At 44.9% G+C, this 24,993-nt stretch overlaps 3 protein-coding genes across 4 annotated transcripts; 1 reads left to right on the plus strand and 2 right to left on the minus strand.

The window, feature by feature from the left end:
* The first annotated feature begins 13,186 nt into the window (after positions 1 to 13,186).
* LOC137350419 (histone H2B-like) lies at positions 13,187 to 21,772 on the plus strand. Of its 2 annotated transcripts, none has more exons than XM_068015081.1 (2): positions 13,187 to 14,539; positions 19,213 to 21,772. In XM_068015081.1, exon 1 carries the CDS (start codon positions 13,194 to 13,196, stop codon positions 13,569 to 13,571), a length of 378 nt encoding a protein of 125 aa, XP_067871182.1. In that variant the 5' UTR covers positions 13,187 to 13,193; the 3' UTR covers positions 13,572 to 14,539; positions 19,213 to 21,772. The 2 variants fall into 2 exon arrangements, 1 of the variants encoding a protein (XP_067871182.1); XR_010969410.1 differs by lacking the exon at positions 13,187 to 14,539 and adding an exon at positions 17,795 to 17,872.
* Positions 15,648 to 16,357, minus strand: LOC137350417 (histone H3-like). Its single transcript, XM_068015079.1, has one exon. The coding sequence runs from the start codon at positions 16,155 to 16,157 to the stop codon at positions 15,684 to 15,686; it is 474 nt and encodes a 157-aa protein (XP_067871180.1). The 5' UTR covers positions 16,158 to 16,357; the 3' UTR covers positions 15,648 to 15,683.
* LOC137350418 (histone H2B 1/2-like) lies at positions 16,390 to 17,497 on the minus strand (the record flags this gene model as incomplete). The annotated part of the gene is made up of 1 exon (XM_068015080.1): positions 16,390 to 17,497. A coding segment is annotated over one exon (369 nt), but the record flags the coding sequence as incomplete, so codon positions are not given.
* Positions 21,773 to 24,993: the final 3,221 nt, after the last annotated feature.

Below are 24,993 nucleotides of genomic sequence, written 5' to 3' on the forward strand. Positions count from 1 at the left end.
GAGGCCCGAGACCAGAAGCAGTGACAGTGTCGGTGGCGAGAGGAGCTGGGGTATAAAGAGCAGTGAGCCGAGGCCCGAGACCAGAAGCAGTGACAGTGTCGGTGGCGAGAGGAGCTGGGGTATAAAGAGCAGTGAGCCGAGACCAGAAGCAGTGACAGTGTCGGTGGCGAGAGGAGCTGGGGTATAAAGAGCAGTGAGCCGAGACCAGAAGCAGTGACAGTGTCGGTGGCGAGAGGAGCTGGGGTATGAAGAGCAGTGAGCCGAGGCCCGAGACCAGAAGCAGTGACAGTGTCGGTGGCGAGAGCTGGGGTATAAAGAGCAGTGAGCCGAGACCAGAAGCAGTGACAGTGTCGGTGGCGAGAGGAGCTGGGGTATAAAGAGCAGTGAGCCGAGACCAGAAGCAGTGACAGTGTCGGTGGCGAGAGGAGCTGGGGTATAAAGAGCAGTGAGCCGAGACCAGAAGCAGTGACAGTGTCGGTGGCGAGAGCTCTGTTCAGTTCTGTGGACCTGCTTGACCAGCAATAATTGAAGTGTGACATCACAGGAGAGCCGGTAAGTGATTGGTGGGTATTTCTTCCATGTCTCTGTTTTGTTTTGGCCAAGTGATTTAAATCAGGAGACGTCATTACAGGTTAAGATTACAATTAAATGTTTTTTTTTAAATACTGCAATCCAAATTAATTCATTAAATAGAATAGAGATGGCTGGGCAGGCGATGTGTTACAGCTGTAGTATGTGGGAGCTGGTGGACGCCGATGCAATCCACGGTGACCACATCTTCAGCAAGTGTTAGCTGATTGAGGAACTTCGGCTCAGAGTTGATGAGCTGGAGTCCGAGCTGTGGACACTGCGACGCATCAGGGAGGGGGAAAGTTACCTGGACACTGTTTCAGGAGACAGTCACACCCCTTAGATTAATTACATCCAATTTGGACCATGGTCAGGGACAGGAGGGTGTGACTGCGAGTGAGGCAGGTATGGGGATCCAGAATTTAGCTTTGGAGGAGCCTCAGCCAGTGCCCTTATCCAATAGGTACGAGATTTTTGCTTCCAATGTGGATAAGGGCACAGGCTGCAGGGAGGATGAGTGAACTGACCACTGCACCCTGGTTCAGAGCACCATTCAAGTGGGGGAAGAAAAGAGAAATATTGCAGTCATAGGGGATAGCATAGTTAGGGGAATAGATACTGTTATCCACAGCAAAGATATAGAGAGTCCCGAAGATTGTGTTGCCTACCTGGTGCCAAGGTTAAGGACATCTCTTCCGGGCGAGAGAGGAATTTGTAGTGGGAGGGAAAGGATCCAGTTGTTGTGATCCACATAGATACCAACAACATAGGTCGGACTAGGAAAGAGGTTCTGCTGAGGGACTATGAGCAGCTCGAGGCTAAATTAAAAAGCAGAACCACAAAGGTAATAATCTCCGGATTACTATCTGAGCCACGTGCAAATTGGCACAGGGTAAATAAGATTAGAGAGGTAAATGCGTGGCTCAAAGATTGGTGTTGGAGAAATGAGTTCCGATTCATGGGACACTGGCACCAGTACTGGAGAAAGAGAGAGCTGTTCCATTGGGATGGGCTGCACCTGAACCATGCTGGGACCAGTGTCCTGGCGAATCGTACAACTAGGCTTGTAGATAAGGCTTTAAACTAAATAGTGGGGGGGAGGGTTCAATTGAAGGGAAGTTTATAAAGTTGAAAAGTAACGAGAGAACAGAGGTGCAGGGTAGTGAAGGGGCATACATTAATCAGAGTGTGACCGTAAGGAACAGAGAATACAAGCATAAGAGTACAGCAGAAATTAGAACTAGAATAGGTAAAAATGGGAATAAGTCAAAGCTTTAGGCTCTTTATCTGAATGCACATCGCATTTGTAACAAGATAGATGAGCTGACGGCACAGAGAGAAATAAATGAATATGATTTGATAGCTATCACTGAGACGTGGTTGCAGGATGACCAGGACTGGAATCTCAATGTTCAAGGATATTCGACGTTCCGGAAGAATAGGCAGAAAGGAAAAGGAGGTGGGGTAGCTTTGTTAGTAAAGGAAGGGATCAGTGCAGTTGTGAGGAATGATATAGGTGTAATAGATGGTGATGTAGAATCAGTTTGGGTGGAAATAAGGAATAGCAAGGGGAAGAAATCACGGATGGGAATGGTCTAGAGGCCCCTGAGGAGTTGCGCCTCTGTAGGACAAAATATTAATCAGGAAATAATGGAGGTGTGTAAGAAGAACACTGCAATTATCGTGGGTGATTTTAATCTTCATATAGACTGGACAAATCAAATTGGCAAGGGTAGCATGGAAGATGAATTTGTAGAGTGCATCAGGGATTGTTTCTTAGAACAATACATTGCAGAACCTACCCGGGAACAGGCTATTTTAGACTTGGTAATGTGTAATGAGGTAGGATTAATAAGATATCTCGTAGTTAAGGATCCTCTAGGGGGAAGTGATCATAACATGGTAGAATTTCAAATTCAGTTTGAGGGTGAGCAACTGGGGTCTCAAACCAATGTCTTCAACTTAAACAAGGGCAATTACAGAGATAGGAAGAATGAGTTGTCTAAAGCAGGCTGGGAAAATAGACTACGAGGGAAGTCAGTCGATGAGCAGTGGCAGACTTTTAAGCAGATATTTCATAACACTCAGCAAACATTTATTCCGGTCAGAAGGAAGGACTCGAGGAAAACGATGAACCATCCGTGGATAACAAAGGAAGTTAAGGAGAGTATCAAATCAAAAGCAAAGGCATACAAAGCAGCAAAAGCTAGTGCTAGGCCAGAGGAATGGGAATTTTTTAGAAACCAGCAGTGCATGACTAAAAAACGAATAAAGAGAGAAAATTGATTGAGAGTAAATTGGCAAGAAATATAAAAACAAACAGCAAGAGCTCGGGGGCCGATAGACCACTCCAATGCGTGATTTCTTTCCCTTGCTATTCCTTATTTCCACCCAAACTGATTTTACATCACCATCTATTACACCGATATCATTACTCACAACTGCACTGATCCCTTCCTTTAATAACAAAGCTACCCCACCTCCTTTTCCTTTCTCCCTATTCTTCCGGAATATCGAATATCCTTGAACATAAAAAGGAAGAGAGTAGCTAAAGTACATGTGGGACCCTTAGAGGATGAGACTGGGGAATAAATAACATGGAACAGGGGAATGGCAGATAATTTAAGCCAATATTTTGCATCGGTCTTCACGGTGGAAGACACTATAAACATCCCAACAATAATAGATGAGCAAGGTGTAAATGGGAGGGAGGAACTTGTAACAATCTCTATCACGAGGGAAAAGGTGCTGGACAAACTGATGGGACTAAAGACAGACAAGTCGCCAAGACCTGATGGCCTCCATCCAAGGGTTTTAAAAGAAGTGGCTGCAGAGATAGTAGGGGCATTGGTCATAATATACCAAAATTCACTGGATTCCAGTAGGGTGCCAGCGGATTGGAAAACCGCTAATGTGACGCCCTTATTCAAGAAAGGAGGGAGACAGAAGGCAGGAAACGATAGACCAATTAGCTTAACATCTGTCATTGGGAAAATGCTAGAGTCCAATATTGAGGAAGAAATAGCAGGACATTTAGAAAAACATAATGCAATCAAACAGAGTCAACATGGTTTTATGAAAGGGAAATCATGTTTGACAAACTTGTTAGAGCTTTTTGAGGATATAACAAGCAGAGTGGATAAAGGGGAACCAGTAGATGTAGTGTATTTGGATTTTCAGAAGGCGTTCACTAAGGTGCCACATAAAAGGTTATTGCACAAAATAGGAGCTCAGGGTATTGGGGGTAATGTGTTAGCATGGATTGAGGATTGGCTAACACACAGAAGGCAGAGTGTCGGGATTAATGGGTCTTTTTCAGGTTGGAAAGCCGTATTTAGTGGGGTGCCACAAGGATCAGTCCTCGGGCCTCAACTATTTACTATCTATATTAATGACTTGGAGGAAGGGACAGAGTGTAGAATATCCAAATTTGCTGACGATACAAAAATAGGTGGAAAGGCATGTTGTGATGAGGACACAAAGAAACTGTAAAGGGATATGTTAAGTGAGTGGGCAAAAACTTGGCAGATGGAGTTCAATGTGGGAAAGTGTGAGGTAATCCACTTTGGCAGGAAGAACAAAAAGGCAGATTATTATTTAGATGGAGAAAAACTACAAAATTCAAAATGCAGTTCAGAGGGATCTGGGTGTTCTTCTGCAGGAAACACAAAGTTAGCATGCAGGTGTAGCAAATAATTAGGAAGGCAAATGGAATTTTGGCCTTTATTGCTAGCGGGTGAGAGTTTAAAAATAGGAAAGTCTTATTACAACTGTACAGGGTGTTGGTGAGGCCACACGTGGAGTACTGCGTACAGTTTTGGTCACTGCATTTAAGGAAGGATATCCTAGCATTGGAGGCAGTTCAGAAAAGGTTCACTAGGCTGATTCCTGGAATGCAGGGGTTGTCTTATCAAGAACAGAATGAGAGGTGATCTTATTGAAACAAATAAGATTCTAAGGGGGCTTGACAGGGTAGATGTTGAGAATATATTTCCACTGGTGGGGGAATCTCGAACTAGGGGACATTGTTACAGAATAAGGGGGCACACATTTAAAACTGAGATGTGTATGAATTTTTTCTCTGAGGGTGGTGAATCTCTGGAATTCTCTACCTCAGAGACTTGTGGAGGCTAGGTCACTAAATGTATTTAAGGAGGTGGTAGATAGATTTTTGAAATCTCAGGGAGTGGAGGGTTAAGCGGAGCAGGCCCAAAAGAGGAGTTGAGGCATGGGAGAGATCAACCATGATCTTATTGAATGGCGGGCCAGGCTTGAGGGGCTGAATGGCCTACTCCTCCTCCTACTTGTGCTCAGTTTGCAGTAATGGAAGACTATGTCTTCCATTTTTACCATTTATGAGTTTTGTGGAGTAGTGTGTAACATGTAGCTCAGTCTGCAGTCTTACATTATTGAGATTAATTCTGTACTTTACAATCAGGTCCTGTTTGTCTTTCCCATCTGACATAGAATTTGAAGTTCAGGCTGCACTCTTGTGAGAATGACACAGTGCCTTGCAATCTGATAGTGGGTGTGATTTTGTGCGGAGATTGATGTATCTACCTGGGACAGAGTTGGGGTGAAATGGAAACAACCTCAGTCTGTCCTGCGTGACTGTTGGATTGAATAAATGTGTCTGGAACTTGGGATCAGTGCCGGTCTGACTACGTTTGCTGTCGGTGATTGTGGAACTGATGTCTCTGCTCTCTGTGAGTTGATACTGTACTGACTGTGTGTGAGGAGCTGGCTGCACTTCCCCTTGTGTCGAGGAATCACTACACTTATTCTACTTCCTTCAAGTATTTGGCTGTAGAAAGGAAAATATTTATTATAATTCAGGAAGATGTGTGGTAGAAGATACAAATGTGACCAAAACAATTTTTCAATTAATAATCATTATGAACAATCACAAAGGAAACCCAGCAATGCAAACAGAGTCAGTGTCTGATTCCACTGCAGTCCTGCAGCCCCCAGCTACTGCATACCAGGGGCTTTGGCCATTTTACAACAATTAAATGACATCCAGAAACAATCCACTGGGCCATGAATGGGACTGACCGACGGAACAGGGACTTTTACACAGGTCAGATTTCCAGTTCCCGCTCCCATGGTCTAACCGTTCAAGCGAAACCAAACAGCCGCTGTTTAAAATGTGTCCTTCACACTTCTCACCTGGTGCCTATAATAGATTCTCTTTGTGTAACTCCCCACATCCCACTGTCCAATAACAAACTATGGGATTAGACTGGATTGCTGCCTTTGCATTGGTGTGGATACGATGGGCCAAATGGCCTAATTCTGTGCTGGAACTTTTTGATGTTTCTGTTTGGTGAATTCTTGCAGAAATCTGCACCTGCGCTCCCCTCCCCCATCTACCTGTCATGGGGCAGTGCAATGGTTAAAGAATGGAGGGTTTCACCAACTGGATGGTGACGTATATTTAATATAACAGTGACGTGCTGTCTACTACACCACAGAGCCATTCACAGACAAAGCCCAACCACCAGCTCCTTCTCACACACAGTCCGTACATTATCACACACACAGCACAGAGACACAGACAGGTCATCAGTTCCACAGTCTCAGACAGCAGAAATCGTTCCAGAGACACATTTTCAATCCATCTATCCAACAGAGCAGGAGAGACAGACGTTGTTTCCATGTCACCCCAACTCAGTACCACTGACAGGTAGATTCATAATTCCCAGTCCAAATTCTCTCTCACTATCAAATTATCACTGTGTCAATCCCACAATATTGCAAGCGAATAATGCAAGGCTGGATTTCATCTATTTTAACGCAAGGCGTCTTACAAGTAAGGCAGATGAATTGAGGGATAAAAACAAGAAATGCTCAAAATACTCAGCAGGTCTGGCAGCATCTGTGGAGAGAGAAGCAGAGTTACCATTTCAGGGCATTTGGGGCAGCACAGTGGTTAGCACCGCAGCCTCACAGCTCCAGCGACCCGGGTTCAATTCTGGGTGCTGCCTGTGTGGAGTTTGCAAGTTCTCCCTGTGTCTGCGTGGGTTTTCTCCGGGTGCTTCGGTTTCCTCCCACATGCCAAAGACTTGCAGGTTGATAGGTAAAATTGGCCATTATAAATTGCCCCTAGTATAGGTATGTGGTAGGGAAATATAGGGACAGGTGGGGATGTGGTAGGAATATGGAATTAGTGTAGGATTAGTATGGATGGGTGGTTGATGGTCGGCACAGACTCGGTGGGCCGAAGGGCCTGTTTCAGTGCTGTATCTCTAAATAAAAAAATAAAAGGTCAGTGACCATTCTTCGGAACTCCGAAGATGAATTGAGGGCGTTGATTAACACATGGCAATATGATATTGCTATCACAGAAACATGGTTGAGGGAAGGGCAGGACTGACAGCTCAATATTCCAGGGTATAGAATCTTCAGGTGTGACAAGGACTGGAGTGGGGGCGAGGGCGAGGGGGAGGGGGAGGGGGTGGGGGGAATGTTAAAGAGGAGGTGGCATTGCACTATTGACCAAGGAATCATTTTCTACAGTAAGGAAGGATGATATATTAAAAGGTTCTTTAAATGAGGCCATATGGTTAGAACTTAAAAACAAAAAGGGGGCAAGCACTTGGCTGGGAGTGTACTACAGGCCTCCAAACAGTCAGGGAGAGATAGAGGAGCAGATATGTAGGCAAATCTAAGAGGGGTGTAAAAATAATAGGGTAATAAGAGGGAATTTCAACTTCCCCAATATTAACTGGGATAGCCGTAGTGCAAAAGGTTAAAGGGGGTGGAATTCTGAAAGTGCATTCGGGAGAGCTTTTTGAGCAAGCACGTAGAGAGTCCTGCAAGAGAAAGTGGTACTGGACCTAATCTCGGGGAATGAAGCCGAACAAGTGGTAGAAGTGTCAGTGGGGGAGCATTTCATGGATAGTGACCAAAACTCTAAGATTTAAGGCAGTTATGGAAAAGGACAAAAATGAACTGGAAATAAAGGTACTGTTTTGGGGGAAGGTCAATTTCAATATGATAAAACAGGATCTGGCCAAAGTGGACTGGGAGCAGCTACTTCTAGGAAAGTCTACATCAGACCAGTGGGAGTCATTTATAAAGGAGATAGTGAGAGTTCAGGGCCCACATGTTCCCGTAAAGATGAAGGGTAGGACCAACAAGTTTAGGGAACCCTGAATGTCAAGGGATATCGAGGATTGAATAAGGAAAAAAAAAAGGCTTATGGCAGATTCAGAGAGCTGAAAACAGCAAAGGCCCTAGAGGAGTATAGAAAGTGCAGGTGGGGGGGGGGGGGGGGTACATTAAAAAAAAAAGTAATTAAGAGAGCGAAGAGGGGGCATGAAAAAACACTGGTGGGCAAGATAAAGGAAAATCCCAAGGCATTTTATAAGTATATTAAGGGCAAGACGATAACCAAGGAAAGAGTAGGGCCCATTAGGGACCAACGTGGCAATCTGTATGTGGAGCCGGAGGATGTAAGCGAGGTTTTGGTTGGTTACTTTTCGTCTGTGTTCACTATGGAGAAGGACGGTGTTGGTGTAGAGATCAGGGAGGGGGATTGTGATATACGTGAACAAATTAGCATTGAACGGGAGGAGGTGTTAGCGGTTTTAGCGGGCTCAAAAGTGGATAAATCATCAGGCCCAGATGAGATGTATTCCAGGCTGCTATGTGTGGCAAGGGAGGAGATTGCATGGTCTCTGACACAAATTTTCAAATCCTCTCTGGCCACAGGAGAGGTGCCAGAGGACTGGAGGACAGTGAATGTGGTACCATTATTCAAGAAGGGTAGCAGGGATAAACCAGGTAATTACAGGCCAGTGAGTCTAACATCAGTGGTAAGAAAACTATTGGAAAAAATTCTGAGGTACAGGATTAATCTCCACTTGGAGAGGCAGGGATCAATCAGGGATAGTCAGTATGGCTTTGTCAGGGGGAGATCGTGTCTAACAAATTTGATTGAATTTTGTGAGGTGGTGATTAGGCATGTAGATGAGGTTAAAGCAGTTGATGTAGTCTACATGGACTTCAGTAAGGCTTTTGATAAGGTCCCACATGGGAGATTGGTCAAGAAGGTAAGAGTCCATGGGATCCAGGCCAATTTGGCAAATTGGATCCAAAATTGGCTTATTGGCAGGAGGCAGAGGGTGATGGTCGAGGGTTGTTTTTGCGATTGAAAGCCTGTGACCAGTGGTGTACGCAGGGATTGGTGCAGGGACCCTTGCTGTTTGCAGTGTACATTAATGATTTAGATGTGAATATAGGTGATATGATCAGTAAGTTCGCAGATGACATGAAAATTGGTGGGTGTCGTAAATAGTGAGGAGGAAAGCCTTAGATTACGGATGATGTGGATGGGTTGGTAAGGTGGGCAGAGCAGTGGCAGATAAAATTCAATTCTGAGAAGTGTGAGGTGATGCATTTTGGGAGGACTAACAAGGCAAGAGAATATACAATAGATGAAAGGACCACAGGAAGTACAGAGGGACATTGGTATACTTGTCCATTGAACACCGAAGGCAGCAGCACAGGTGGAAAAGGTGGTTAGGAAGACATATGGGATAGTTGCCTTTATTAGCCGAGGCATAGAATATAAGAGCAGGGAGGTTATGATGGAGTTGTATAAAATGCTAGTTCGGCCACAGCTGGAGTACTGTGTACAGTTCTGGTCGCCACACTATAGGAAGGATGTGATTGCACTGGAGAGGTTGCAGAGGAGATTCACCAGGATGTTGCCTGAGCTGGAACATTTCAGCTGTGAAGAGAGACTGGATAGACCATGGTTGTTTTCCTTAGAACAGAGAAGGCCGAGGGGGGACTTGATTGAGGTATAAAAAATTATGAGTGGCATAGATACTGTAGATGGGAAGAAACTTTTTTTCCCTTAGCAGAGGTGTCAATAACCAGGGGGCATGGATTTAAGGTAAGGGGCAAGAGGTTGAGCGGGGAATTGAGGAAAAACCTTTTCTCCCAGAGAGTGGTTGGAATCTGGAACACACTGCTTGAAGGGGCGGTAGAGGCAGGAACCCTCACAACATTTAAGAATAATTTAGATAAGCACTTGAAATGCCATAGCATACAAGGCTACAGGCCAAGTGCTAGAAAATAGGATTAGAATAGATAGGTCCTTGATGGCTGACATGGACACGATGGGCTGAAGGGCCTGTTTCTATGCTGTATAACTCTGACTCTTTGACTAACCTCAGCTACAATTTAAATACATATAGAACTGGCACGTGGTTCCCGTTTCAAAGTTACAGAATTAACCTCAATAATGTACTCTGAGATTCAGGTTAAATACCAGCTAAATATTTACACGTTATGAGTTTAGAAGTTGCAGTATTAATTCCCATAATGTATTTATTTTTATTTAGAGATACAGCATTGAAACAGGCCTATCGGCCCACCGGGTCTGTGCCGACCAACAACCACCCATTTATATTAACCCTACATTAATCCCATACTCCCTACCACATCCCCACCATTCTCCTACCACCTACCTACACTAGGGGAAATTTACAATGGCCAATTTACTGATCAACCTGCAAGTCTTTGGCTGTGGGAGGAAACCGGAGCACTCGGCGGAAACCCACGCGGTCACAGGGAGAACTTGCAAACTCCACACAGGCAGTACCCAGAACTGAACCCGGGTCGCTGGAGCTGTGAGGCTGCGGTGATAACCACTGCATCACCCACATTTGGACACTAGTCCATATCTCAACTGCATAATCAGATTGAGAGATTATGAAAAACAGTATAACCTGAGATACAAACTCATATTCCAGTTTAAAACTTATCTGGATTGTGGAACTAAAAGATACAATATAAATTTGATTTGTCTAGTGAGCTATAAGTTTTCTACCAGTCCAAAAACCACATATAGTGTCAGATGGAAGATACTGTACAGTTCCAGGCTGAGCTCATTTTACATGCAAGTCCAAAATTATCACTGTCCGACTGAATGGCACTGATCAAATTGCTTCGTACAGTCTGAGTTACACTTGCACACCAATCCGGTACTAGATTGTAGGATACATTATCTTTCACTATTGTGTTCACAGTGACAGATATTTAATACTAGGCAAAACCTCAAACGTATTGTCTGCTTAAAACCGACCACATCAGTGGCCTGTTGCTGTGCTGACATTTTATGTAGAATGAATCCAGACTTGCAAACAGTCCCAGGGACAGAAGATTATATAATGAATCCCATACTCATACAGAGTACCAGATACTGCCAGATAGAGAGTGATGCTGAAACACATGCTCAGTGCCAGGTGCTGAAAGGCATCAGTTGATGACTGCACTCACTCACAATTCCTCAGCCTGAGTCATCTAAAGCAATCTAACACACAAATAGTAGCACTGAGAGATTGAGAAAGAGTCCAAAACTCACATGGAGCACTCGATGCTGACAGATACAAACTGAAGACTATACACACATGGATCTAGGATTAGCTAACTCACAGGAAACAGAGAGTGGGGATAAATTGGGCATTTTCATTTTTGCAATCTGTAACTAATGGAGTGCCACAGTGATCTGTGCTGGTGCCTCAACTATGTATGGTCGATATTCATAACTTACATGAAGCGATCAAGTGTATTGTTGCCAAATTTATGGATGTGACAAAGATCGATAGGAAAGCAAGTTATGAGGAGGATAAAGTGTCTGCAAAGAGATATAGATAGGTTAAGTCAATGGGCAAAAGTTTGGCAGCTGGAGTATAATGTGGGAAAATGTGAGGTTGTCTAATTTGACAGGAAGAATAGAAAAACAGAATATTACTTACATAGAGAGAGAGACTGCAGAATGCTGCTGTACCAAGGGATCTGGGTGTCCAGGTACATGAATTACAAAAAGTTAGCATGAAGGTATAGCAAGTAATTAGGAAGGAAATGGAATGTTGGCATTTTTAGCAAGGGGAATGGAGTATAAAAGTAGGGAAGTTTTACTATAACTGTCTAGGGCATTAGTGACAACCCAACTAAAGGACTCCATACAGTTTTGGTCTCCTTACTTAAGGAGGTATATACTTGCATTGGAATCAATTCAGAGAAGGTTCACTAGGCTGATTTCTGTGATGAAGGATTGCCTTATGAGACAATGTTGAGCAGGTTGGGCCTATACCCACTGTAGTTAGAAGATTGAGAGGTGATCTTATTGAAACCTATAAGATTCTCAGTGGGCTGGACAGGTAGATGCTGAGAGGATGTTTCTCCTTGTGGGGGAATGTAGGGGCGAGAGTTTCAAGCTAAGTGGTCTTCCATTCAAGAAGGAGATGAAGAGGAATTTCTTCTCTCAGAGGGTTGTTCATCTTTGGAATTCTGTTCCCCAGAGGACTGTGGAGGCTGAGTCATTGAATCAAGGCTCTGTTAGACAAATTTTTGATCTACATGGAAATCAATGGTTGGGAATCAATGGTTATGGGCGCAGGCAGGAAGGTGAAATTAAGGTCACAATCAGAAGAGCCATGATCTTATCGAATGGCAGAGCAGGCTTGGTGGGTCAAATGGCCTATTTCTGCTCCTATTTCGTATCTTATTATATTCTTACACACACACGTACACACACACACACACACACACAACCAGTGTGTGGCAGATCTAGAATTCATCTCACTTTCATACACAATACCAGTGACTGAAAGGTACAGAATCAATCCCACAGATGCATACAGTACCACCGACAAGTACAGGATGAATCCCATGCTCACACACACCACTAGGTATTAAAAAATACATGTGATTCCCACTCGCACATGACAATATGAGACGGAGTTACAGAATGATTTCCACATTCACATAGAGCACCACTGACTGCTGATCAATTCATCCCACAATCTCACACACTACCAGAGGCTGAGAGATACAAAATTAATCCCACACTCCGATGTAGTAGCAAAGACTGACACATACAAAATCAATCACAAACACTCCTACAGTACCACTGGCAGATTCAGTAACTGCCAAAATTACCAGAGACTGACAAATAAATCGTGAACTCCTACATATTGTGAGGTGCTGACACAGATAGCTTGAATTCCACACATACAGAACCACTGACAGATTCAGAGTAAGTCCCAAATTCACGTACCATCCCAGAGACCGACAGATACAGAATGGATGTCATACTCAAACACAGCACCAGAGTCTGACAGATAGAGAAGGAATCCAAACAGCACCAGAGACCGAGAGCTACCGAATTACATAACATGTGCAAACACAGTACCACAGACTAAAAGCAGTGGAATTAATTGCACATTCACATGCAATAGCAGAGACACAACGACACTGAATCTTCAATAAGTGTCCTCCCACCAACAGCCAGGACATTTCCAGGGAGCTGTACACAGGGAGCGGCTCTTTCAATATCAACTGGTGCCGGAGGATCTTCGTGAAATATCCTTCCTGATTGCAGGAAGGGTGTTTGTGATTGGTTGCAAATATTTATTCTGATTGGATGGGGAAAAACACCAATTAGAGAATTACAGTAAAAAACCTTTATGACATCACTCCCAATCACCCAATCACAATCTTTACTTTCCCCCCATCCCTCATTAGCATAGAGCTGTGGGATTGTCTATTTAATCCGCACTCGGAAGGGGTTTGGTTTATTTCTGTGTCTGAAATTGAATCTGAAGATGGTTGAGGAGAAGAAGAAAACAGCTGCTAAGAAGGGCGCCAAGAAAACTGTGAGTAAACCGTCAGCAAAGGGCGGCAAGAGGCGGAGAAAGTCGAGGAAGGAGAGTTACTCCATCTACATCTACAAAGTGATGAAGCAGGTTCACCCCGACACCGGCATCTCCTCCAAGGCCATGAGCATCATGAACTCGTTTGTGAACGATATTTTCGAGCGCATCGCGGGTGAGGCTTCCCGCCTGGCCCATTACAACAAGCGCAGCACCATCAGCTCCCGGGAGATCCAGACCGCCGTGCGCCTGCTGCTGCCCGGGGAGCTGGCCAAGCACGCCGTGTCGGAAGGGACAAAGGCGGTGACCAAGTACACCAGCTCCAAGTAAAACTGCACAATGGACTGAAAAACAGATCAAACACAACGGCTCTTTTAAGAGCCACCCACAATCTCTCTGAAAAAGCTACATCCGACATCTCCATTAAATTATTTTAAAACAATGTATAACATAATAACGTTCCCACTGCTGTTCCTGTGTCTCCTGTCCCATAAACTGTACACGGACACATAATCCGGTCGTCCGCCTTCGCTTTTTTGCTTAAAGCTGTTATTATGGCACAGCTCCTGAATGACTGCATTAACAGCTGTTTTTAGCTGCAACGGTCAGACCTCAGTCCCTTCACTCTTTTCCTGAAATGTGAACTGATTCATCGTTTTATTAACAGCAACTCGCCGGAACAGGAACAGAGCAGATTAAGCAGATCCGGCTTCCTCTTTTCAGAGAAGGACACTGGGCTCTGATTGAAGACTAAACTGAGTGTTTTCCTTCAGGGAAATGCTGTGAACAGGGATTTATTCCCACCTGGAACAGTTTGTAAACGATTGTGGAATGAACCACAATTTAAACAACATTTTTAAACCGCGCTTGTGATTGGTGACGGAAAGAATAGAATAAAACAAAAAAAAGAGAAGGGATTTGAAATCTTTGACTAAGGATGACATTTATTTTAATCCGCTCTTTTCCGGTAATGAAATTGGCGGGCTTTGTGAAATTGACAAATTCTCTGCTTCTGGTCGTGTGGCGGTAAATCCCGCCCTCTTCTGTTTGTGTCCTGATTGGTGAAGAATATAGGCAAATGAGGTGAATTAAGTACCGACCAATGAGATGAGTTCTCAGTCTATAAGTACAGTAAATGCTGCAGAAAATAACCATTCTTTGTGAAAGTATTTGTGAGATTGTGAAAATGACTGGAAGAGGAAAGACCAGCGGGAAAGCTCGGGCCAAGGCCAAGTCTCGCTCCTCCCGGGCTGGACTGCAGTTCCCGGTGGGCCGGGTTCACAGGCTCCTGAGAAAGGGTAACTATGCCGAGCGTGTGGGTGCCGGAGCCCCGGTCTATTTGGCTGCTGTGCTCGAGTATCTGACCGCTGAAATCCTCGAGCTGGCCGGTAACGCGGCCCGGGACAACAAGAAGAGCCGCATCATCCCCAGACACCTGCAGCTGGCCGTCCGCAACGACGAGGAGCTCAACAAGCTGCTGGGAGGAGTGACCATCGCTCAGGGCGGGGTGCTGCCTAATATCCAGGCCGTGCTGCTGCCTAAGAAAACCAGCGCTCAGAGCTCCCAGAAAAAGTAAAGCGGCCATAATGTCATCCAATAAACCAAAGGCTCTTTTCAGAGCCACCCACAGTCTCTGTGAAAGGGCTGGTTACTATCAGGAGGGAATCAGAGATGGAGTTATTGTAACAGTGGATTGACCTGTTTCGCATACAGACAGTTTGAATTCTGTTTTTTATCTCTCTCCGGCTTCTCAATGAGAATTTGCTCCCGGAACAGAGTAAATGCAGGAAGGAAGAGGCCATTCTCGGGCTGTGTGTTTCTCTCCTAACCTGATCTGTTTAGACCGCACTGTTCCCAGAGGACGGAATCTGAGAGTTGCTCACACACGGGAGCTGAGTCCATTGCAGCGCTTTAATATGTGCCTTCCCCCCGGCCCTCCCTATTCTCCGGACACAAAGCTGTCTAATCCCCCGGCGGCGGGAGAGTCGGGGATTCTCTCCCCGCAGTGTCAGGGTTTGCAACCCTGGGCAACTGGCGGTTCGAGTCAGTGACCGAGCTGCCTCACCTGTCCTGTGTACCGATTTCCAAGGGATTCAACTATTAGCGAACTCATTGGGTAATGTTTGTAAATAACCCTCATGTGAACGGAGCTGGCTCCATTAATTCCTTCCAAATAAAACTGGGATCTATTTATTTTCCCCAAATGTCAGCTAACGGATCGCAGGAGCAGGGTTGAGATTGTGCTGAACAGCAATGAGTCTCCGGTAATGCTGCTTTCTAAATTCCAGATCAGCTCTCAGTCTTCCAGGCCTTCACCAGAAACCATGTGGCCGCCCCTCCAATCTAATGGGTTTGATGATGAACAGAGATGGCAGCTCTTTCCTTTGCTGATTTGGTGGCTCTGAAAAGAGCCCTTGTTTCACTTGTTACTGAAGCCGGGTTTTAGGCGCGTTCACCGCGGATGCGGCGAGCCAGCTGGATGTCTTTGGGCATGATGGTGACTCGCTTGGCGTGGATGGCGCACAGGTTGGTGTCCTCAAAGAGCCCCACCAGGTAAGCCTCGCTGGCCTCCTGCAGGGCCATGACGGCCGAGCTCTGGAAGCGCAGGTCTGTCTTGAAGTCCTGAGCGATCTCTCTGACCAGGCGCTGGAAGGGCAGTTTGCGGATGAGGAGCTCAGTGGATTTCTGGTAGCGGCGGATCTCCCTCAGAGCCACAGTGCCGGGTCTGTAGCGATGAGGCTTCTTTACTCCACCCGTGGCTGGAGCGCTCTTCCGGGCCGCTTTGGTAGCCAGCTGTTTGCGAGGAGCTTTCCCTCCGGTCGATTTACGCGCTGTCTGCTTTGTCCGGGCCATTTTCTCAACGGATTCTGCACAATCTGAGACACACAGCCTGTTAATACTGAATCTGCTGCACATCCGCCTTTTTAAACTCTGTGAGGAACCGCCCTGAGCAGTAATTGGCTGGAACCCGACACCCAGTCAGTTTAAACCAAACTCCGATAATGAACAGAAACACAGGAAACTGTTGGCTCCGATTGGCCGATTATTACTGATACATCAATTTTTAAAAAACCGCCAATATCAGTGCCGGAAACAACGGTTTTGACATTGAAAAATTTGCTTTAATTCATCTTATGAACATGATCCGAACATTTCAATGATATTTGTCAGCAAAGATCTTTTACAGCAAAGATTTTAAACTCTTTCTCTTGTATTATTCTACACTTTGTCACAAGTTCCAGACACACATTTCCAATCCGGTATCTATTCGGGTTTATTCTCCGTCCTTTTTGAAACAGTCTGTAAGCGGAGGCAGAAAGTCTCATTCACAGCATTCTGCAAGCGGATACATTTCAGATCAATCTTTGTCAAGATATCACATCAATGATTCTAGATTGAACCTATTTGTGGGAGACAAAAGCGGAGAGAAGATTTTTACTGTCAGGTGTTGAAATGTGAGACTGAGGGTTCCTACAACAGCGGGGTTTCCAGATAATGTACTTATTAATTATTGAGGCCAAGCTTGAACAAGGGAAACAAGTGACTGAGAACTGATCTGTCAGCTTTTATTAACGGAATACAGGAAAGGGGCCGAATATGAACGCGTCCGAAATCAAAGCGCACTTGCGGTCAGTGGTCAGTAATTAATTTACACAGCATTATTAAGTAGAGACACAAAGATCTCACAGACAGTGAAAGTGAATTACTCACATATAGCTGGGATAAAACAGATCACAAAGGCAATTAGAAAGTTCCAGACTTTTCATATATAAAAAACAAAACAACCCGATACCATAGAGATGAAGTTGTAGCTTTTTCAGAGAGATTGTGGGTGGCTCTTAAAAGAGCCGTTGTGTTTGGGATGTTTTTCAGTCCATTGTGCAGTTTTACTTGGAGCTGGTGTATTTGGTCACCGCCTTTGTCCCTTCCGACACGGCGTGCTTGGCCAGCTCCCCGGGCAGCAGCAGGCGCACGGCGGTCTGGATCTCCCGGGAGCTGATGGTGCTGCGCTTGTTGTAATGGGCCAGGCGGGAAGCCTCACCCGCGATGCGCTCGAAAATATCGTTCACAAACGAGTTCATGATGCTCATGGCCTTGGAGGAGATGCCGGTGTCGGGGTGAACCTGCTTCATCACTTTGTAGATGTAGATGGAGTAACTCTCCTTCCTCGACTTTCTCCGCTTCTTGCCGCCCTTTGCTGACGGTTTACTCACAGTTTTCTTGGCGCCCTTCTTAGCAGCTGCTTTCTTCTTCTCCTCAACCATCTTCAGTTTCAATTTCAGACACAGAAATAAACCAAACCCCTTCCGAGTGCGGATTAAATAGACAATCCCACAGCTCTATGCTAATGAGGGATGGGGGAAAGTAAAGATTGTGATTGGATGATTGGGAGTGATGTCATAAAGGTTTTTTACTGTAATTCTCTAATTGGTGTTTTTCCCCATCCAATCAGAATAAATATTTGCAACCAATCACAAACACCCTTCCTGCAATCAGGAAGGATATTTCATAAAGACTCTCTCCAAACCCAGTTTATATTGAAAGAGCCGCTGCCCGTGTAAACCTCCCTGGAAATGTCCTGGCTGTTGTTGGGAGGACACTTATGTGTCCTTGTGTCTCTGCTATTGCATGTGAGTGTGCAATTAATTCAATTATTTTACTCTCTTTTGTGTTTGAGTGTGTTCTGTCATTCGGTAGCTCTCAGTGTCTGGTGCTGTATGGATTCATTCTGTATCCTCAGACTCTGGTACTGTGTGTGAGTTTGACATCCATTCTATATCTGTCAGACTCTGGTACTGTGCTTGAGTGTGACATCTATTCTGTCTCTCAGTCTCTGGTAATGTGAGTGTGAGGAGATGAGGTGGAGTGTTGTGGCGAGGATGATAGAAAAGAGCATTGGTGTGATGACACAGCCTTGCTTGAGCCCAGTTTATATTAGCATTGGTTCAGTGGTAGGGCTGTTGGGAAGGATTACAGCTTGCATGTCCTCATGCAGTCATCGGAGGATGGTGACGAATTTCTCCAGGCAGCCAAATTTGAGGAGGACGTTCCATAATCCCTCTCGGTTGGTAGAGTCGAAGGCCTTTGTCAGGACAGAGAAGGCCATTTATAAAGGTTGTTGCTGCTCCCTACATTTTCTTGAAGTTGTCTTGCTGTGAAGATTATGTCCACTGTGTCTGTTGATGGACAGAATCCACATTGTGATTCCAGTAGGAGGTCTTCAGCCATGGGGAGGAGGCAGTTGATAAGGACTCTTGTGATGACCTTCCCTGTGGTGGACAGCAGGGATACCCCTCTGTAGTTACCACAGTCTGTCTTGTCACCTTTTTTTGAAGATGATCACAATTACAGCATCTCAGAGATCCCCTGTCATGCTCTCTTCCTTCCAGATGAGAGAAATGAGACCATGTATTTGTGTCAAGAGTGCTTCTCTGCCATATTTTAGAATTTCAGTGGGAATTCCATATACGCAAGCGGCCTTATGGATTTTTAGCTGTCAGTTTGCCTTTTCAGTCTCTGTCAGTCTGGAATTGTGCTGACAGCACGGTGGGTACCATGCATTGGAATGTAGTCAAGGACGGGGGCCCGTCATTTTACTTATATTTTTAGTTCTTTTTTACATATTTTACAATTTTTTTTCTTTTGTTCATTTCATTTCATTGTAGTTTGTTCAGTTTGCTTACCCACTGATTTTTTTTCATGTTTGTACTTGCTGCTGTTCAATCGTCAGTTCGTTAATACCCTATCTGTACTAATGCTTTGTCTTTCAACACACCATTAACATATTGTTTGCCTTTGCTCCATGACCTCTTGGTCAGCTATGTGGCCTTGTCCAATCTACTCTTTCTCCTTTGTTATCTCTTGCCCCACCCCCGGCTTACTTGCTTATAACCTTTGACATTTCTAATATTTGCCAGTTCCGAAGAAGGGTCACTGACCTGAAACGTTAACTCTGCTTCTCTTTCCACAGATGCTGCCAGACCTGCTGGGAAACTGTTTAACCTATGTTGCCTCCAGTCCAGATGCAAGGCTATTCCAACCTCTGTCATCGAGCTGCAGTATGCTGATGACGCTGGCATATGCACACCCTCAGAGGGCAAGCTTCAAACCCTTATCGATGCATTCACAGAGGCATATGAAATAATTGGCCTTAAGCTAAGGATCCAGAAGACAAAGGTCCTCTACCAACCTGCTCCCTGACACTGCCCCCCGACTATCAAGATCCACGGCGAACCACTGGACAATGTGGATCACTGCTCATATCTTGGGAACCTCCTGTCACCAAGGACAGATATCGACGATGACACTCAGCATCGCCTCCAGTGTGTCAGCGCAGATTTCAGTCGTCTGAAGAAAAGAATGTTTGATGACAAAGACCTCAAATCAGACACCAAGCTCTTGGTTGACATGGCTGCAGTGTTACCTGCCCTCCTGTATGTGTCAGAAACATAGATACTGTACAGCAGACATCCCAAAGCCCTGGAGAGATATCACCAGTGGTGCCTCCGCAAGATCCTGCAAATTCAGTTGCAAGACAGGCGCACCAATATCAGTGTCCTCTCTCAGGCCAACATCCCCAGTATCCAGACACTGGTCATGGTGAGTCAGTTATGTTGGGCAGGCTACATTATTCGCATGCCCGACACCAGAGTCCCAAAACAAGCTTTCTACTCTGAGCTCCGTCAGGGCAAGAGGCTACTAGGAGGGCAGAGCAAACGTTACAAGAATTTCCTTTCAACACTCCCTGAAAAAATGTGACATCTGCACTGATTCATGGGCATCTCTTGCCTGAGACCACCCAAAATGGAGAAGAAGCATCCGCGAAGGTGCCAGCCAGTTCAAAATTCATCGACATGCCCAGTAAGCAACCAAATGCAAACAGTGGAAGGAGAACTTGGAAATTGGAGAATCCCATTATCCCACCTCACCAAGCACCATCTGCCCCACCTGTGGCCGAGTGTCTGGATCCAGAATTGGACTATTCAGTTACCTAAGGACCCACAAACCCTGGAGTGGAAGGAAGTCATCCTCCTTACCGAGGGACTGCCTAAGAAGAAGTTTAGTGTGACATCCATTCTGCATCTGTCAGTCTCTGGTATTGAGTATGAGTGTGGGATTCATTCATTATCTGTCGGTATCTGGTACTGTGTTTGAGTGCAGTTTTCAGGCTGTATCTATTGGTATCTTGTGTGTGAGTTTTGTATTCATCTGTATCTTTTAGCCTCTAACACATTATTTGAGTTTTGCAGTTATTCTGAACTAACCCTTGGTAATGTATGTGTGTTTGAGATTGACGGTTTACCTGTTAATCTGTTGTACTGCACATGAGTGTGAGATTCATTCTGTATAACTCTATCTCTGTTCCTGTTACGTGTGTGTGATTCATTTTGTATGCTCCATCTCTGGTATCACATATGTGTGTGGTATCAATTCCATTTCTGTTATTTCTGGTACTGTATGTGAGTGTTTATTTCATTCTGTAACTATCAGTCTCTGGCACTGTCTGCACGTTCTGGATCCATTTTGTAACTATCAGTCTCTCGCAGAGTGTGAATGTGGAATTAAGTTTGTATCTCTCCATCTCTAGTGTCATGTGTAAATTTGGAATTCTTTCTGAATTGGTCATTGGCACTGGATCTGCCATTCTCTAGTACAGTTTGTGAATTTGGGATTCATTCTGTACCTGTCACTCACTAGTACTTTGTGAAAGTGAGCGATACATTCTGTATCTGCCAGCCTCTGGTAGTGTGTGTGATTGTGGGATGAATTAATTAGCAGTCAGTGGTGCTCTATGTGAATGTGGAAATCATTCTGTAACTCAGTCTGATATTGTTCTGTGAGGGTGGGAATCACATGTATCTTTCAATTCCTGATGCTGTGTGTGAGCATGGGATTCATTCTGTCCCTGTCGGTGGCACTGTATATAGCTGTGGGATTAATTCTGTACCTTTCAGTCTCTGGTATTTTGTACGAAAGTGGGATTAATTCTAGATCCGCCACACACTGGTTGAGTGTGTGTGTGTAAGAAGATAATAAGAGACAAAATAGGAGCAGGAGAAGGCCATTTGGCCCATCGAGCCTGTTCCGCCATTCAATAAGACCATAGCTGTTCTGATTGTGGCCTTAATTCCACTTTCCTGCCTGCGCCCATGACCATTGACTCCCTTGTAGGTCAAAAATCTATCTATCACAGCCTTGAATATATTCAATGACCCAGCCTCCACAATCCTCTGGAGAGCAGAATTCCAAAGATGAACAACCCTCTGAGAGAAGAAATTCCTCCTCATCTCCTTCTTGAGACCACTTATCTTGAAACTGTGGCCCCTAATTCTACATTCCCCCACAAGGAGAAACATCCTCTCAGCATCTACCTGTCCATCAACTGAGAATCTTATAGGTTTCAATAAGATCACCTCTCAATCTTCTAAACTCCAGTGAGTATAGGCCCAACCTGCTCAACCTTTTCACATAAGACGGCACAGTGGCGGCGCAGTGGCCCAACCTGCTCAACCTTTTCACATAAGACGGCACAGCGGCATATAGGGCGGCACAGTGGCGCAGTGGTTTGCACCGCAGCCTCACAGCTCCAGCGACCCAGGTTCAATTCTGGGTACTGCCTGTGTGGAGTTTGCAAGTTCTCCCTGTGTCTGCGTGTGTTTCCTCCCACATGCCAAAGACTTGCAGGTTGATAGGTAAATTGGCTGTTAAAAATTGCCCCTAGTATAGGTATGTGGTAGGGAAATATAGCGACAGGTGGGGATGTGGTAGGAATATGGAATTAGTGTAGGATTAGTATGGATGGGTGGTTAATGGTCGGCACAGACTCGGTGGGCCGAAGGGCCTGTTTCAGTGCTGTATCTCTAAACTAAACTAAAAATGCCACTCAGCATCACCTCCAGTGTGTCAGCACAGCCTTCAGTTGTCTGAGGAAAAGAATGTTTGATGACAAAGGCCTCAAATCAGACACAAACGCATGGTTGACATGGCTGCATTGTAACCTGCCCTCCTGTATGTGTCGGAAACACCAACACTGTTCAGCAGACATCTCAAAGCCCTGGAGAGATATCACCAGCGGTGCTTCCGCAAGATCCTGCAAATTCAGTGGCAGGACAGGCGCTTCCAATATCAGTGTCCTCTCTCAGGCCAACAACCCCAGTATCGAGACACTGTTCATGGCTAGTCAGTTATGTTGGGTGGGCCACATTATCCGCATGCCTGACACCAGACTTCCAAATCAAGCTTTTTACTCTGAGGTCCGTCAGGGCAAGAGACTACCAGGAGGGCAGAGGAAACGTTACAAGAATTTCCTTAAAGACTCCCTGAAAAAAAAGTAACATCTCCACTGATTCGTGGACATCTCTTACCTGAGACCACCCAAAATGGTGAAGAAGCAACCGTGAAGGTGCCAGCCAGTTTGAACAACGTCGGCATGCCCAGGTAGCAACCAAACGCAAACAGTGGAAGGAGTATTTGGAAATTCAAGTATCCCATTCATCCACCTCACCAAACACCATCTGCCCCACCTGTAGCCGAGTGTGTGGATCAAGAATTGGACTATTCAGTTACTTAAGGACCCACAACCCTGTAGTGGAAGAAAGTCATCCTTGTTCCCAAGGGACTGCCTAAGAAGAAGTTTGAGTGTGACATTCATTCTGCATCTGTCAGTCTCTGGTATTGAGTATGAGTGTGGGATTCATTCTATATTGTCAGTCTCTGGAATTATGTGCGAGTGTGGGATTCATTCTGTATCTGTCGGTCTCCAGTACTGTGTTTGAGTGTGGCTTTCAGGCTGTATCTTGTGTTTGAGCTTTGTATTCATCTGTATCTTTCAGCCTCCAACACATTAATTGAGTTTGTTAGTCATTCTGAACTGACCCTTGGTAATGTATATGTGTTTGAGGTTGATATTTTACCTGTTAATCTGTTGTACTGTACATGAGTGTGAGATTCATACTGTATAACTCTATCTCTGTTCCAGAATGTGATTCATTCTGTATGCTCCATCGCTGGTATCACATATGTGTGTGTTATCAATTCCATTTCAGTCATCTCTGGTACTGTATGAGAGTGTTTAATTCATTCTGTAATTGTCAGTCTCAGGCACTGTCTGCAAGTTCTGGATCCACTTTGTAACTATCAGTCTCTCGCGGAGTGTGAATGTGGAATTAATTTTGTATCGGTCCATCTCGAATTTCATGTGTAAATTTGGGATTAATTCTGAATTGTCATTGGTACTGTATCTGTCATTCTCTAGGACAGTTTATGAATTTGGGATTCATTCTGTACCTGTCACTCAATTTGTGAAAGTGTGAGATAGATTCTGTATCTGTCAGCCTCTGTAGTGTGTATGATTGTGGGATGAATTAATTAGCCGTCAGTGGTGCTCTATGTGAATGTGGAAATCATTCTGTAACTCAGTCTGATATTTTTTTTAGATTAGAGATACAGCACTGAAACAGGCCCTTCGGCCCACCGAGTCTGTGCTGACCAGCAGCCACCCATGTATACTAATCCTACACTAATCCCATATTCCTACCAAACATCCCCATCTGTCCCTATATTTCCCTACCACCTACCTATACTAGTGACAATTTATAATGGCCAATTTACCTACCAACCTGCAAGTCTTTTGGCTTATGGGAGGAAACCGGAGCACCCGGAGAAAACCCACGCAGACACAGGGAGAACTTGCAAACTCCACACAGGCAGTACCCAGAATCGAACCCGGGTCCCTGGAGCTGTGAGGCTGCAGTGCTAACCACTGCGCCACTGTGCCGCCCTAATTGTTCTGTGAGGGTGGGAATCACATGTTTTTTTCAATCCCTGGTGCTGTGTGTGAGCATGGGATTCATTCTGTACCTGTCACTGGTACTGCGTGCATCTGTGGGATTAATTCTATACCTTTCAGTCACTGCAATTGTGGATGAAAGTGGGATTCATTCTAGGTCCACCACACACTGGTTGAATGTGTGTGTGCAAGAAGATAAGAAGATACAAAATAGGAGCAGGAGAAGACCATTTGGCCCATCGAGCCTGCTCCGCCATTCAATAAGATCATAGCTGTTCTGATTGTGGCCTTAATTCCACTTTCCTGCCTGCGCCCAAAACCATTGACTCCCTTGTAGATCAAAAATCTGTCTGTCACAGCCTTGAATATATTCAATGACCCAGCCTCCACAGTCCTCTGGGGAACAGAATTCCAAACATGAACAACCCTCTGAGAGAAGAAATTCCTCCTCATCTCCTTCTTGAATGGGAGACCACTTATCCTGAAACTGTGGTCCCTAATTCTACTTTTCCCCACAAGTAGAAATATCTTCTCAGCATCTCCCCGGCCAGCAACTGAGAATCTTGTAGGTTTCCAGAAGATCAACTCTCAATGTTCTAAACTCCAGTGAGTATAGGCCCAACTTGCTCAACTTTTTCTCATATGACAATCCAACATCCCAGGAATCAGCCTAGTGAACCTTCTCTGAACTGATTCCAATGCAAGTATATCCCTCCTTAAGTAAGGAGACCAAAACTGTGTGGAGTTGGGATGTCACTAATGCCCTGTAAAGTTATAGCAAAACTTCCTTACTTTGATACTCCGTTCCCCTTGCTAAAAATACCAACATTCCATTTGCCTTCCTAATTACTTGCTCTACCTTCATGCTAACTTTTTTGTAATTCATGTACCTGGACACCCAGATTCCTTGGTACAGCAGCATTCTGCAGTCTGTCACTGTGTAAATAATATTCTGTTTTTCTA

Source organism: Heterodontus francisci, chromosome 35, assembly GCF_036365525.1.
Source record: "Heterodontus francisci isolate sHetFra1 chromosome 35, sHetFra1.hap1, whole genome shotgun sequence".
Taxonomy (NCBI): Eukaryota; Metazoa; Chordata; class Chondrichthyes; order Heterodontiformes; family Heterodontidae; genus Heterodontus; species Heterodontus francisci.

Coding starts and splice junctions, on each gene's coding strand:
- LOC137350419 (XM_068015081.1), top strand. CDS start 13,194: ATGGTTGAGGAGAAGAAGAAAACAGCTGCTAAGAAGGGCGCCAAGAAA.
- LOC137350417 (XM_068015079.1), bottom strand. CDS start 16,157: ATGTGCAGCAGATTCAGTATTAACAGGCTGTGTGTCTCAGATTGTGCA.